The 13678-nt window shown below is 50.2% G+C and overlaps 1 protein-coding gene across 3 annotated transcripts; it reads left to right on the forward strand.

Annotated features, from left to right (window-relative positions):
* Window positions 1–1081: 1081 nt before the first annotated feature.
* LOC115599547 (set1/Ash2 histone methyltransferase complex subunit ASH2) lies at window positions 1082–12494 on the forward strand. Of its 3 annotated transcripts, XM_030464073.1 has the most exons (15): window positions 1082–1151; window positions 2420–2565; window positions 2718–2803; window positions 3123–3217; window positions 4074–4169; window positions 4354–4449; window positions 4608–4683; window positions 6377–6470; window positions 6736–6953; window positions 7506–7673; window positions 8100–8293; window positions 8609–8701; window positions 9028–9126; window positions 10337–10396; window positions 12087–12494. In XM_030464073.1, exons 3-15 carry the CDS (start codon window positions 2734–2736, stop codon window positions 12192–12194), a joined length of 1467 nt encoding a protein of 488 aa, XP_030319933.1. In that variant the 5' UTR covers window positions 1082–1151; window positions 2420–2565; window positions 2718–2733; the 3' UTR covers window positions 12195–12494. The 3 variants fall into 3 exon arrangements, with proteins under 3 accessions (XP_030319933.1, XP_030319931.1, XP_030319932.1); XM_030464071.1 differs by lacking the exons at window positions 1082–1151; window positions 2420–2565 and adding an exon at window positions 5113–5130 and having other exon boundaries at window positions 2773–2807; XM_030464072.1 differs by lacking the exons at window positions 1082–1151; window positions 2420–2565 and having other exon boundaries at window positions 2773–2807.
* The last annotated feature ends 1184 nt before the right edge of the window (window positions 12495–13678 follow it).

Below are 13678 nucleotides of genomic sequence, written 5' to 3' on the forward strand. Positions count from 1 at the left end.
ATCTCTCCTGGGCTCTCCCAGTTCATCCCCAGGCTCCCCCAGTCCACCCCCAATCTCTCCCATTCCATCCCATGCTCTCCTGTTCCTTCCCATGCTCTCCCAGTGCTTCCCAATATCTCCCAGTCCATCCCCAGGCTCGCCCAGTCCTTCCCAATCTCACTCAATCCACCTCCATATGCTCTCCAGTCCTTCCCAGTCTCTCCCAGTTCACCCCTATGCTCTCCCACTTACCCCCTATGCTCTCCCAGTTCTTCCCCTGCCCTCCCAGTCCTTCCCAGTCTGTCTCTGTTTCACCCCAGTCTCTCCCAGTTCTCCCCCAGTCTCTCCCAGTTCTCCCCCATGCTCTCCCAGTTCTCCCCCATGCTCTCCCAGTTCTCCCCCATGCTCTCCCAGTTCACCCCCATGCTCTCCCAGTTCACCCCCATGCTCTCCCAGTTCTCCCCCATTGCTCTCCAGTAGTTCCCAGGTCCTCTCCCAGTTCACCCCCAGTCTCTCCCAGTTTTCCCCCATGCTCTCCACTTCTCCCCTATGCTCACCCAGTCCTTCCCAGTCTCTCTCAGTTCACCCCAGTCTCTCCCAGTTCATTCCCCAATCTTTCCCAGTTCCACCCCGTGCTCTCCCAGTCCATCCCAATCTGTCCCAATCCATCCCAATCTCTTCCAATTCCATCCCCAGGCTCTCCTATTCCTTCCCAGGCTCTCCCAGTTCACCCCCAGGCTCTCCCAGTGCTTCCCAATTTCCCCCAGTCCATCCCCAGGCTCGCCTAGTCCTTCTCAATCTCACCCAGTCCACCTCCATATGCTCTCCCAGTTCTTCCCAGTCTCTCCCAGTCCTTCTCAGTCTCTCCCAGTTCACCCCCAGGTTCTCCCAGTTCACCCCCATGCTCTCCTTGTCCATCCCCATCTCGCCCAGTCCTTCCCAGTCTCTCCCAGTCCATCCCCAGGTGCTCCCAGACCACTCCCAGTCTATCCCTATGCTCTCCTATTCCTTCCCAATCTCTCCCAGTCCTTCCCAGTGCCCCCCAGGCTGCTCTGGCAGGGCTGAGCTTGGGTCCCTCCAGGATCTGCTCTCTCTTTCCCAGAGGGGACCCTGCCCTGGCTGATGTCACCACAGCTCTGGACACAGAGTCCTCCAACGGGAAGGATCCCCTGGTAGGTGGCTGGGGGGGGTCTGGGGGGGTTTCCAGAGCATTTGGTGCTGATTTTATTTTATTTTTTCTGTGCAGAAGGGAACAGGGGAGATGGGAAGGTGTGGGGTGGGATGGGCAGGGCTGGAATTCTGTTGTTTCATCCAGGAAAACATTCCTGGGTGACAAACAGGGAATGCCTGAGCTCAGATCCATCCTCAGATTCCCCAAAACTGCTAAAATCAGGGGGGGGAAATGAAAACCTGGAAGGTGGGAAGGTTGTTACTGACAAACCCAAAATTCCCTGGATCTTCACCTTCATCCCAGCTCCCCCAGTGTATGAAGCTGGGGGGGAGTGTGGATCAGCTGGAAGGCAGGAGGGCTCTGCAGAGGGACCTGGACAGACTGGAGAGTTGGGATGAGCCCAAGGGGATGAGGTTCAACATTCCAAGTGCCGGGTCCTGCACTTTGGCCACAACAACCCCATGGGGAGCTCCAGGCTGGGCACAGAGTGGCAGAAAGGGAGCTGGGATTGCCAGGAAGCTGAAGAGGAGGCAGCAGTGTGCCCAGGTGGCCAAGAAGGCCAAGGGCATCCTGGGCTGGCTCAGGAAGAGCGTGGCCAGCAGGTCCAGGGAAGGGATTCTGCCCCTGTGCTCAGCTCTGGGGAGGCCACAGCTTGAGTCCTGTGTCCAGTTCTGGGCCCCTCAGAAGTTCAGGAAGGAGCTTGAGGTGCTGGAGCAGGTGCAGAGAAGAGCAAGGAGGCTGTGAAGGGATCCAGCAGAATTGCTGTGAGGAAGGGCTGAGGGAGCTGGGGGTGTTGAGGCTGGAGAAGAGGAGGCTCAGGGGAGACCTCATCACTCTCTGCAACTCCCTGAAAGGAGGTTGGAGCCAGGGGGGGGTTGGGCTCTTTTCCCAGGCAACTCTTCAGCAAGACAAGAGGGCAGGGTCTCAAGTTGTGCCAGGGGAGGTTTAGGTTGGAGATGAGAAAGAATTTCTTTCTGGAGAGGGTGATCAGGCATTGGAATGGGCTGCCCAGGGAAGGAGTGGATTCTCCGTGTCTGGAGATCTTTCCAAAGAGCCTGGATGTGGCACTGAGTGCCATGGGCTGGGAACTGCAGCAGGAGTGGATCAAGGGTTGGACTTGATGAGCTCTGAGCTCCCTTCCAACCCCAGCCAATGAAAAGGGGAGCAAACCCCCAAATCCCTTAAATCCCCCAACCTGGCCAAGTTCCAAACCTTTTTCCCCCTCTCTGCCTCTCTTTTCCCCATTTTCCTGCTTCCCTTTGCTGGTAGGAAGCTGCTGGGGACAGCTCAGAGGTCCTGGATGCCCAGGGAGGTTCCGTGGATGAGGAAAATGGGAGGCAACTGGGAGAGATTGAGCTGCAGTGTGGGATCTGCACCAAGTGGTTCACAGCTGACACCTTTGGCATTGACACCACGTAGGTAAACCCTGCCTGGAGCTGGGCAGGGAGTTTGGGAGGAAGGATTCAAGGGAGGTTGTGAGAGGAATACAGCTATGCTTGTTATTTTTTTTTTTAATTATTATTTTTGAATTAAAGAGAGGATTACAGCAGAGCTTGTTCTCTTCCAGGTCATGCCTGCCCTTCATGACCAACTACAGCTTCCACTGCAATGTTTGCCACCACAGTGGGAACACCTATTTTTTAAGAAAAACAAGCAAGTAAGTAAGCAAACACCTTATTTAAGATGTTTTTTTTTTTCCTTCAAGAGAACCCTCAAGCCTTTGCTTTCTCTCAAGTCAGCTCCAACTTTGCAGAAACCTCCAAATTAGCAACCAATTTGGCTGCTCCAAATGCTTTGCTCCCAAGCTTCCTGAGGTGTGTGGGAAGAGCTGTTGGGATGGAGAGGATTTTTGAGGGGTTTTTTGTTTTTTGCCTCTGCTGTTTTATAGTGGGGGGGTTGTGGGGTTGGCTTCCTGCTTCCCCAGGAAGTGTAATTCCAGCTCTGGTGTGGGGTTTTTTTTTTTTTTTGGAAGATCTCAAGGAAATGTGCCTTAGTGCTTTGGCCAACTTAACCTGGCAGTCAAGGACACAAGATGAGCACCCAAAAACCATGTTCTCCAAAGATAAGGTAGGAATGTTGGGAAAACCATCAAGGGAGAGGAGGGGAATTCCTTTGGGAATGATTTCAGTGAGGGAGCGACTTGAGAGCAGCCAGACAGAGAGTGACCTGGGAGTTTGGGTTGACAGGAAGCTGAACATGAGCCAGCAGTGTGCCCAGGTGGCCAAGAAGGCCAATGGCATCCTGGCCTGGATCAGGAACAGTGTGGCCAGCAGGTTCAGAGAAGGGATTCTGCCCCTGTGCTCAGCCCTGGTGAGGCCACAGCTTGAGTCCTGTGTCCAGTTCTGGGCCCCTCAGCTCAGGAAGGAGATTGAGGTGCTGGAGCAGGTCCAAAGGAGGCAACTGGGCTGGTGAAGGGACTTAAGCACGTATCCTATGAAGAAAGGCTGAGGGAGCTTTGGGTGTTGAGGCTGGAGAAGAGGAGGCTCAGGGGAGACCTCATCACTCTCTACAACTCCCTGAAAGGAGGTTGGAGCCAGGGGGGGGTTGGGCTCTTTTCCCAGGCAACTCTCAGCAAGACAAGAGGGCAGGGTCTCAAGTTGTGCCAGGGGAGGTTTAGGTTGGAGATGAGAAAGAATTTCTTTCTGGAGAGGGTGATCAGGCATTGGAATGGGCTGCCCAGGGAAGGAGTGGATTCTCCGTGTCTGGAGATCTTTCCAAAGAGCCTGGATGTGGCACTGAGTGCCATGGGCTGGGAACTGCAGCAGGAGTGGATCAAGGGTTGGACTTGATGAGCTCTGAGCTCCCTTCCAACCCAGCCCATTCTAGGATTCTATGATTCTAAGTTGGAACAAATATTGAGACAAATATTGAGACAAATATTCCCCACCCACTCTTTCAAACTCAGTTTTCTCTTTTCCCCCAGGATATTATCCCATTTATTGATAAATACTGGGAATGCATGACCACACGCCAGAGGCCTGGGAAGATGACTTGGCCTAACAATATTGTGAAAACTATGGTGAGCACTTGGAATTCAATCCATGGAAAGGGTTCTGCTCCTCTCTGGTGGTGTTGGCTGAGACTTGGAGCAAAATGGTGAAAAGTCTGGGAAGTCACACTCAGTAAATGCTGAGATTTAAACACTTTTTAATGAGTTTAGTGTGATGTCCCCCCCCTGTGTAACACAAAATCCTCTGTTTCAGTGTAAAGAAAGAGATGTTTTCTTGGTGAAAGAGCACCCAGACCCAGGGAGTAAAGACCCAGAAGAAGATTACCCCAAATTTGGACTTTTAGACCAAGTAAGCAGTGAGAAATGGAGGAAAGTTGAGGGCTCAGCAAGAAATGGCCACAGCACAGTGTGTGCCTGTGTTGTGTTGGAGTCCCCCAGGGCAGAGCCACGTGGGGTGGTTGTCCCAGGTCTCTAAATCATTTATTTTTTTGTTTAAATCCCTTCCAGGATCTTGCCAACATTGGTCCTGCTTATGACAACCAGAAGCAGAACAACACCGTGTCCACGAGTGGGAGCTTAAATGGCAAGTTCTTCCCTCAAAAAAGGTCTTGGGGTGTGGTGGGAGAGAAAAATTCACCTTCTTGGTGAAGTTTGGTGGATCTTGGTGTCTTCTGAAGGGCAGGCAGCTTGCAAGGGAGCTGAACCTTTCACTTTTCTGCCAGAATAATTTGATTTATTTCCCTGGGTTACTCAGATGCCCTCTTCCCCATCACTCTGGCACTGGGAAAAAACCTGAATTATTCCTTGTTTTCCTGAGAGTTACTCTTAGCACTATGTAACACCTATCCTGTTGGTTTTTTAGGAAGTATTTGGGGCTTTTTATTTAAAGCAAAGGTCTGTAAGGCTGTGTGGTCTCCATTTCATGCACTGGTTGTTGGGTTTTGGGGTTTTTCTTGTGTGTTTTAATTTCTGGGAGATTGACAGATCTGTGGTGCCACTTCTGTTCTTACAGGTGGAGCCTCTTTGGGAGGTGAATATTTGCATTTCAGCTTCTAAACCCTAAGTATTGTTTATTTGCAAAGCTTTTTTTGCTCAATTATCCTAGAAGCTAGAGTCAATTAAAACCCCAAAACGTGCCCTGGTGTGATTGCAGTAATTAATACAAACCAACAATTTCCCTCTTTAATCTTCACCACCTAGAAGCTCCTAATTGCCATATTCTGCCCCAGGTGACTGGTTTCAAGTTTTATTCTTTATTTATTCCTTGATTAAAGTTTTCTAATCTTAATGCCTAAATTAAGTGGCCCAAGCCCCCTCCCCCCCCCCTGAGCTGGGAGGATTTTTGGGGCTGTTAAGGCTTAAAAAAAAAATAAATTATGTCAAACCAAAGTGCCTAAACATTTCCCTGCACCAAATCCAACAAATGCAGCTGGGGTGACACCACATTTGTGCAGAATATGGTGTTTAGTGGGTGGAATCCCCCACACTGCCAGGGCAACACCCTGATGTTTGTAAAGGTGTTTGTCTCCAGTACCTAAGAATTCTGGTTTTCTGTATCAATAGGTAAGTCACCCTTTTGGAAACAGTGGGACAAAAAAGATGCCTCTGCAAACTGAATGCCTTCAAACTGCCACCAGTTTGGCACCTGCCACCCAGCTTTTCCTCTGGTAATTTGATTTTTGGAGGAAAACATTAGGCTCTGCTCAGCCCTTGGCAGTACTGCAGAGAAACACCTCTCCTGCTTCCCATTTCTCCTCAGAGCTTAGGTGTGTTTTGTTCTGTAGTTGGGGAGTTTCAGTGCTTAGTGCTGCTCTGTCTGGGAGTCTCCCTGGAGCACAGTGTGTCCCTGGGTGCTTTGGGTGGAATTTTCTGCTCCTTTTTGCAGAAATAAATTTGGAAACGGATTCTCCGGAAAGCCCAGGAGAGCACTTTCTGAGTGCTGCTGTCTGGAGATCCTTAAGTGCCAGAAAAGAGTTTTAATTCTCACCTGGAAAGCTTGAGCTGAGCTCATTTTGCTGAGAAATCTGACTTAGCTTCCACCCTAAACTCAGACATTGAAAAAAAAACAAAATTAACTCCAAGCTCCATGAGAGTTCTGCTCCTCTCCGACGAATTCTGTTTGATGTGCAGCTGTGGAAGAACACTCACAAAATTTTCTTTTGAGCTCACAAAATGATTTTTTTTTTTTTTTTTTTAGTTTGCCTGCTTCTACCCCTTGCTGTCTGGGGGGGTTTCCAGGCTCAGGGTTTCTCTCTGATGCCCCTCTCTCTGTTCAGGGGGAATGGCTGCAGGAGGCAGTGGGAAGGGACGAGGAGCCAAACGCAAGCAGCAGGATGGGGGCACCACGGGAACAGCCAAGAAAACCAGGAGGTAAGAGGTGTTCAGCATCCATAGCCAAGTGTGGGACACCAGTGGAAGGCTAAATTCCTGCCTCCTGGCTCTCCCTGCCTTTTGGGGGAATCCTTCCAGAATATTTTAAGTCTCAAGAGGAATTACTTTGAGACCAAAGAGCTGCCGCCCGTTTTCACCCCGAGGGTTTGGAAGCCAAACACTTCACCCAGGCTGTCCTGGGTTGCTTGTGAGTGAACTGTCACCCTCTGGAGATGTCAACCTGTGTGGTTTTTTTGTCTCTCAGTGACCCCCTGTTCTCAGCTCAACGTTTACCCCCCCATGGTTACCCTCTGGAACATCCCTTCAACAAGGACGGGTACCGCTACATCCTGGCTGAGCCTGATCCCCATGCTCCCGACCCAGAAAAGCTGGAGCTGGATTGTTGGGCAGGAAAACCCATCCCTGGGGACCTCTACAGAGCCTGCCTCTATGAACGAGTCCTCCTGGCCCTGCATGACCGAGGTACAGAGGTGGAGAACTGGAGGGGGTTGTTGTACAGCCAGGTGCTCTTCCCAGGGAGCATCTTCTGGCTCTGGGATGGATGGAGTCCACTTGGAAATCTGTTTATCAGTAAATTCACAGACAATACTGAGCTGGGGGGGGGTGTGGATCAGCTGGAGGGCTCTGCAGAGGGAGCTGGACACACTGGAGAGTTGGAATGATCCCAGCGGGATGAGGTTCAACACAACAACCCCATGGGGAGCTCCAGGCTGGGCACAGAGTGGCAGAAAGGGAGCTGGGATTGCCAGGAAGCTGAAGAGGAGGCAGCAGTGTGGCCAGGTGGCCAAGAAGGCCAATGGCATCCTGGGCTGGCTCAGGAAGAGCGTGGCCAGCAGGTCCAGGGAAGGGATTCTGCCCCTGTGCTCAGCCCTGGTGAGGCCACAGCTTGAGTCCTGTGTCCAGTTCTGGGCCCCTCAGCTCAGGAAGGTCCAGGAACTGATTGAGAGAATCCAGAACAGAGCCACCCTAGGAATCAACTCCTGAGCTGCTCCTTTGCTCTTCTCATTCCCTCAGCTCCTCAGTTGAAGATTTCTGATGACAGGCTGACAGTTGTTGGGGAGAAGGGTTATTCCATGGTGAGGGCCTCACATGGAGTCAGGAAAGGAGCCTGGTACTTTGAGATATCCATGGATGAGATGCCTCCAGACACAGCTGCCAGACTGGGCTGGTCACAGCCCTTAGGTAAATAACTTCACCAACCATTTCTTAGCAGGGTTTTTCCCCTCCTTAATCTAAATTCCTGGGGGAGGTCATGTTTAAGGAAAAAAAACAAACCCAAACCTCAGAGCACAGCAGAGGCTGCCCAGGGGGGTTGTGGAGTCTCCATCCCTGGGGACATCCAAAGCCCACCTGGATGTGTCCCTGCTGGAGGGGGGTTGGACTCCATGGACTTTTGAGGTCCCTTCCAAGCCTTCACTTTCTGTTTCCTGTGTTCTCTGCTTTTCTGAAGGGAAAAACCCTCCAGGAGTGAGCTGCACAGTGCAGGTGGACTCTCTGCTCCTTCATCCTTAACCCTGTAGCCCAAACATTTGTCCTAGCAGCAGCAGGGAGCTTTGTTAATTCCTGATTAATTCCTTGTGCCCATCCAAAACCTGTTGATTTCCACAGGGAACCTCCAGGCCCCTCTGGGATATGACAAATTCAGCTATTCCTGGCGCAGCAAAAAGGGAACAAAGTTTCACCAATCCATAGGGAAGCACTACTCAGCTGGCTATGGGCAGGGGGATGTGCTGGGCTTTTACATCAGTCTGCCAGAAGACACAGAGACTGCCAAATCCCTGCCTGACACCTACAAAGATAAGGTGAGCTGGGGAGATTCCTCTCAGCTGAAGCTTTGGCTCAGTGGAAAGTGGGAGACAGAGGTTGCTTTGGCCTCACTTTGGGCTTTTGGTTGGATATAAAGTGTTGATCTTCAACACAAAATATCCTGAACCACCCCAAAAGTTTTTCTGCCTGAACTGCTGAGTGCCCAGCTCTCATTTCATCTCCTCCTCCTGGCTTTTAAATATTTTTTTAAATCCTTTCCTCACTCTGCTGCTCTTAAATTAAAAAGAATTTTTTTCTGGCTTGCTTCTGCAGTGCTTTTTGGTTTGTTTTTTTTTTTCCTAATATTCCAGGCTCTGATCAAATTCAAAAGCTACTTGTACTTTGAAGAGAAGGACTTTGTGGACAAAGCAGAGAAGAGCCTGAAGCAAGCACCTGGAAGCCAGGTGAGGAATGGTGGATGCAGAACCTTGGGCTGAGCAGAGAGCCTGGCTTGGTGTAGGTGTTCATTTAATGAACACAAAGGGAGAATGCTCATTAATTCTTCATCAAGAAACACTGCTTTTATTAAAACAATAATAAAAGTGACTTTAGCAGGCCAAGAACTGCTCCTTTTGCTTGTTATTTTATTGCTGTCCCTTAATTATGGGACCTGAGGGGCAGGTTGGTGAAGCTCCCTGGTGAGGACTTCTTCCTAACTCACCAGGAAGTTGTCCTGAATTAAAAAGAAAAAAAAACCCCAAAACCAAGCCATTTAATTTTCTTTTTTCAGATAATATTCTTCAAGAATGGTGCCAACCAAGGAGTTGCCTTTAAAGACATCTTTGAAGGAGTTTATTTCCCTGCAATTTCTTTGTACAAAGGCTGCACAGTGAGTAACTGAATCATAGAATCCTAGGGGTTAGAAGGGACCTCGAAAGATCATCTAGTCCAACCCCCCCTGCCAGAGCAGGGCCACCTAGAGTACATCACATAGGAACGTGTCCAGGCGGGTTTGGAATGTCTCCAGTGAAGGAGACTCCACGACCCCCCTGGGCAGCCTGTTCCAGGGCTCTGTCACCCTTACAGGAAAAAAAATGTTTTCGAATATTCAACTTGAACCTCCTGTGCTCCAATTTACACCCATTACCCCTTGTCCTATCACTGGTCACCACTGAGAAGAGCCTAACTCCATCTCCCTGACACTCACCCCTTACATATTTGAAAACACTGATGAGGTCACCCCTCAGTCTCCTTTTCTCCAAACTAAAGAGACCCAGCTCCCTCAGCCTTTCCTCATAAGGGAGATGTTCCACTCCCTTCATCATCTTAGTAGCTCTGCGCTGGACTCTTTCAGCACTTCCCTGTCCTTCTTGAACTGAGGGGCCCAGAACTGGACACAATACTCCAGGTGCGGCCTCACCAATGCAGAATAGAGGGGGAGGAGAACCTCTCTTGACCTACTAACCACCCCCTTTCTAATGCACCCCAGGATGCCATTGGCCTTCTTGGCCACAAGGGCACATTGCTGGCTCATGGTCATCCTCTTGTCTACCAGGACCCCCAGGTCTCTTTCACCTACACTGCTCTCCAGCAGGTCAGCCCCCCAACCTATACTGGGACATCGTGTTGTTCTTCCCCAAATGCAAAACTCTAACACTTCCCCTTGTTGAACTTCATCATGTTTTCTCTCTGCCCAACTCTCCAGCCTGTCCAAGTCTCTCTGAATGGCAGCACAGCCTTCTGGTGTGTCAGCCACTCCTCCCAGCTTAGTGTCATCAGCAAACTTGCTGAGGGTACATTCTATACCCTCATCCAAGTCCTTGATGAAGATATTGAATTATCTTCCACAAAAGTCCCTTCTGGTTTTAGCAATGCAGGGAGCTTCTCAAGCAAGTGGAGAGGAAAGGGGGGAATTATTTTGGGGAAGTGACTCTGGAATGCTGCTCCTGCTGCTCTCCTGGGATGTGATTTTTATCCAATCACCAACACTCATGCCAAGGATGTGTTCATCTTGGCACAGGGTGGATGAGGGCAAAGAAATGGGTTTGAGGGTTTGTTGTTTTTTTTTTTTTGGATCTGATCACAAATATCTTCCACAGGTTTCTATAAATTTTGGGCCATATTTCAAGTATCCACCCAGGGATATCACATACCATCCAGTGAGTAAAGTTCTTTTTTTGCCTCTCCTTTGTGACAGCCTCAAACAAAAAGCACATTTAAACAAAAGGTGGTTGAGATTTTAAGTCCAAAGACTCAAGAGGACAGACATGAAAAAAAAATCTTAGAATACACCCCCAAATAACTTGAATTAACAAGAGATGGAGTCTTATTCCTCTTACCAGGTTATAAACTCCCTTAGGAGTCAAGGGGGTTCTTTCTTTTCCCTCCTGAAAACAGTGAGGGGGGAAAAACCCAGTTTTAGTCCCACTTTGCAGCTCCTGAGAGGAGATCACTGCCTTTATCCCTGTGCACATGTTAGTTACACCCCCAAATAACTTTAATTAACAATAGATGGAGTCTTATTCCTCTTACCAGGTTATAAACTCCCTTAGGAGTCAAGGGGGTTCTTTCTTTTCCCTCCTGAAAACAGTGAAGGGGGAAAACCCCAGTTTTAGTCCCACTTTGCAGCTTCTGAGAGGAGATCACTGCCTTTATCCCTGTGCACATGTTAGTTACACCCCCAAATAACTTTAATTAATAATAAATGGAGTCTTATTCCTCTTACCAGGTTATAAACTCCCTTAGGAGTCAAGGGGATGAATTTTTGGTTCTTTCTTTTCCCTCCTGAAAACAGTGAAGGGGGAAAAACCCAGTTTTAGTCCCACTTTGCAGCTCCTGAGAGGAGGTCACTGCCTTTATCCCTGTGCACATGTTAGTTACACCCCCAAATAACTTGAATTAATAATAAATGGAGTCTTATTCCTCTTACCAGGTTATAAACTCCCTGTGTATATATAAAAAATCTTAGAATACACCTCCAAATAACTTTAATTAACAATAGATGGAGTCTTATTCTTCTTACCAGGTTATAAACTCCCTTAGGAGTCAAGGGGATGAATTTTTGGTTCTTTCTTTTCCCTCCTGAAAACAGTGAGGGGAGAAAAACCCAGTTTTAGTCCCACTTTGCAGCTCCTGAGAGGAAGTCACTGCCTTTATCCCTGTGCACATGTTAGTTACACCCCCAAATAACTTTAATTAACAATAGATGGAGTCTTACTCCTCTTACCAGGTTATAAACTCCCTTAGGAGTCAAGGGGGTTCTTTCTTTTCCCTCCTGAAAAGAGTGAGGGGGGAAAAACCCAGTTTTAGTCCCACTTTGCAGCTCCTGAGAGGAGATCACTGCCTTTATCCCTGTGCACATGTTAGTTACACCCCCAAATAACTTTAATTAACAATAGATGGACTCTTACTCCTCTTACCAGGTTATAAACTCCCTTAGGAGTCAAGGGGATGAATTTTTGGTTCTTTCTTTTCCCTCCTGAAAAGAGTGAGGGGGGAAAAACCCAGTTTTAGTCCCACTTTGCAGCTTCTGAGAGGAGATCACTGCCTTTATCCCTGTGCACATGTTAGTTACACCCCCAAATAAGTTGAATTAATAATAGATGGAGTCTTATTCCTCTTACCAGGTTATAAACTCCCTGTGTATATAAAAAATATCTTAGAATACACCTCCAAATAACTTTAATTAACAATAGATGGAGTCTTACTCCTCTTACCAGGTTATAAACTCCCTTAGGAGTCAAGGGGGTTCTTTCTTTTCCCTCCTGAAAACAGTGAGGGGGGAAAAACCCAGTTTTAGTCCCACTTTGCAGCTCCTGAGAGGAGGTCACTGCCTTTATCCCTGTGCAGATGAGTGACATGGGCTGGGGAGCAGTCGTGGAGCACACCCTGGCAGATGTCCTGTACCACGTGGAGACAGAAGTTGATGGGAGGAGAAGCCCCCCCTGGGAGCCCTAACTCAAGGAGGTGGTGACACAACCTTTAACAACAAGGACACAGTGGTGATGTCCAGTCCAGAGCTGGGTTTTTTGGTGGTTTTTTTTTAATTATTCCAGAGGAACAGAGCACTCCCAGCAAGCAAGGTGTCTGGGTGGTTGGTGCCTGCTGCAGATTCCTGCTTTTCCCAGGGTGTTGGAATCATTTGGATCTGTTTTATGCTACTTGTGGGCATCTCTTGGGGGGGCTGAGTAACTCTTGAGGGGCTGAGTAACTCTTGGGGGGTTGTAGCCAAGTGAAGAAGCAAGTTTTGTGTTGAGATCCTGGTCTCCTGTGCTGTCCCAGCCACTTTTTGGGGTGCTGCTCTCTGCTTCCAGCCTGGCTCCAAAGCCACCAGGAAAAAAAAAGGGACAACATTGTCCTGGGAACAAAGATTTTCCCTTGGGGAGGGAGGATGAGCCCTGCCCAGCCCATGTGTCCCCCCCTGATTGTCCCCACAACAAGGTGGCCACCCCCTCCCCACCTTCTTGCTCCCCAAAAACCAGGGACCTGTCCTCAAAAACCTCTCCTGGAGCAGGGACAAATCCCTAAGGATCACCCCCCCTCTCCCAGGACGTGTCCCCAGCCTTGTCCCTTGCACCAGGGGTGTCCCCCCCCCCCCCCTCTTTCCCCCATGCCCCCAACCCCTTGGGCACCCTGGGCCACCAGCCCCCCAGCCTGGCTGGCCACAAGGAAGGGCAAGAAGTCCAGGGGGTGGGTGGCAAAGCCCCCCCAGACCTCACGTGCCCCCCACCCCAGGGTTGGGGGGGTGGCAGCAGCCTCAAGACCCATTTTGGGGAGGGGGGGGACACAGGGAGGGGGTTTTTTTGGTTGCCCCCATACAAGCACATCCAGCAGCCCCCCCTCCCCCCAAAATCCCTGCACCCCAGGACCCCCCCACTGTGACACCAGCACCAGGGGGGGTTCCCCTTAACCAGAGACCCCAAGGGGGGGGGGTTCCCCTAACCAAGGACCCCCAAGGGGGGTTCCCTTAACCAAGGACCCCAAGGGGGGGTTCCCCTTAACCAGGGATCCCAAGGAGGGGTTCCCTATAATCAGGGACCCCAAGGGGGGGGTTCCCCTTAACCAGAGACCCCAAGGGGGGGGTTCCCTTAACCAGGGACCCCAAGGGGGGGTTCCCCTAACCAAGGACCCCCAAGGGGGGGTTCCCCTTAACAAAGGACCCCAAGGGGGGGTTCCCCATAACCAGGGACCCCAAGGGGGGGTTCCCTTTAACCAGAGACCCCCAAGAGGGGTTTCCCTTAACCAAGGACCCCAAGGGGGGGTTCCCCTTAACCAGAGACCCCCAAGGGGGGGTTCCCCTTAACCAGAGACCCTAAGGGGGGGTTCCCCTTAACCAGGGACCCCTGAGGGGTGGGGCAGGGAGGAGGCTGAGTGTTAAACGTGGATCCCTGGGAAAGGGGGGGGGGTTCTCCCCAATTCCCACAGCCCCCCCCCAATCTGCA

This window comes from Calypte anna, chromosome 22 (genome assembly GCF_003957555.1).
Source record: "Calypte anna isolate BGI_N300 chromosome 22, bCalAnn1_v1.p, whole genome shotgun sequence".
Taxonomy (NCBI): domain Eukaryota; kingdom Metazoa; phylum Chordata; class Aves; order Apodiformes; family Trochilidae; genus Calypte; species Calypte anna.

Excerpts from the sequence above, each read along its gene's own strand:
- LOC115599547 (XM_030464073.1), top strand. The coding sequence starts at position 2,734 with ATGACCAACTACAGCTTCCACTGCAATGTTTGCCACCACAGTGGGAAC. Across the intron at positions 2,804-3,122 it reads CTATTTTTTAAGAAAAACAA|ATCTCAAGGAAATGTGCCTT; the intron begins GCAAGTAAGTAA and ends TTTTTTTGGAAG. Across the intron at positions 4,450-4,607 it reads AATTTGGACTTTTAGACCAA|GATCTTGCCAACATTGGTCC; the intron begins GTAAGCAGTGAG and ends AATCCCTTCCAG.